The sequence below is a fragment of the Colobus angolensis genome, unplaced genomic scaffold (assembly GCF_000951035.1).
Source record: "Colobus angolensis palliatus isolate OR3802 unplaced genomic scaffold, Cang.pa_1.0 Scaffold96, whole genome shotgun sequence".
Taxonomy (NCBI): Eukaryota; Metazoa; Chordata; class Mammalia; order Primates; family Cercopithecidae; genus Colobus; species Colobus angolensis.
In genome coordinates, this window is record NW_012123598.1 from 2,592,345 (window position 1) to 2,593,573 (window position 1,229).

Consider the following 1,229-nt stretch of genomic DNA (forward strand, 5'->3'; position numbering starts at 1 on the left):
TCGCTGCTCCTCCCGCCCCTCCCCAGCCCCCGAAGAGCCGGAGCCGGTGGCAGAGCCAGGTAACCGCGGCTGCTTCGCTTCCCGAGACCGATGTCGGGGGCCCGGGGGGACCCCCGATATCCTCGGGCCCCAACCTCCACGACCACCCTTCCCTCCCTCCGCCCCCATAACCCGCCCCCAGGCCCGGTCCTTTAAGCCTCTGAGAGCTCCTGCGCCCTCTCGGGGCCGGGAAGGGAAATGGCCCTGCCGTGGCTTTAACCCTTTCCCTTCCTTCTTAAAGGGACCGACACCCAAGCCTTCTTCCCCAGTCTGGAGGAATCTTTATAGAAGGGTTGGATGTTTGCGGAGAAGCACCACCCCGTCACCCTCATCTTCGCCTCCAACCTTGTCTGTTATTTTCTCCCCCATATACATTCAAAGGTTGGGGCTTGGAATTTAGGATTGCAGAGGAGGCTAGCCCTGGGAGTCAGGGTCTCCAAGGTGGGGGTGGAGGGCGAGCTGGGGAGAGAGCTGTGGGGTCACTGAATAAAGACAGAGGTTGGCCCTCCCCTCACTGCTGGCTCTTAATGGAGGAGGGCAGGCGCTCTGGGCATATAAATAGAGAAGGGTCTGGGGGTTTGCACTCCTGGGAGTGCAGACAGCGGCGGTGGGGGGGTCCCCATACCAGTTCTGAATGTATATCTGATGCGTGTGACCCTCTTCCTACTTTACAGCCACCCTGACTTTCCTTCCCTCTTTTCTTCTCCCCATCCCCCTCCTCCAGAACTGGACTCTGGAGTCCTTCCCTGGGCTCCTGGGGGCCGAGGCTTGGGGGGTCCCTCCCCAGGGTGTGTCAGGCCTAGTCCCTCTCCTCTAAACTCTTGCTAATTGTCTCTTTGTATCCCCCACCACCAACAGAAGAGGAGCGCCCCAAACCAAGGTGAGATCCTACAGGGTGGGGGCCCCAATCATACATCTTCCTAAATATTCCCTCTATCCCCAGAGATAGGGTGTGAGAAAGGCAGAGATGGAGGGAGGAAATTGAAACAGCAGTCAACATTTCTCCGCCTCCTCCTGCTCCTCCTTCCTCCCCCTCCTCCCTCCCTCTCCTCTCCCTTCCCCCTCCCTCCCCTTCCCTTCCCTCTCCCCTTCCCCTTCCTCCCTCCTCCTCTTTCCTCCCACTCCCTCTCCCTCCTCCCTCTCCAACCTCTTCCTCTTTCCTCCCCCTCCCTTTCCCCCTCTCCCTCCTC

General features: G+C 60.0%; 1 protein-coding gene across 5 annotated transcripts in view; it reads left to right on the top strand.

Moving 5' to 3' along the window:
- Nucleotides 1–1,229, top strand: part of TNNT1 (troponin T type 1 (skeletal, slow)) — a 24,912-nt gene that overhangs the window by 8,332 nt on the left and 15,351 nt on the right. For 2 of the 5 annotated variants that reach the window (XM_011932479.1, XM_011932480.1), the window contains exons 5-6: nt 27–59; nt 898–919. In XM_011932479.1, coding sequence (XP_011787869.1) covers nt 27–59; nt 898–919 — 55 coding nt within the window. Of the gene's footprint in view, nt 1–21; nt 60–897; nt 920–1,229 lie in introns of those variants that run through there. The other 3 variants (XM_011932482.1, XM_011932483.1, XM_011932484.1) reach the window with 2 other exon arrangements.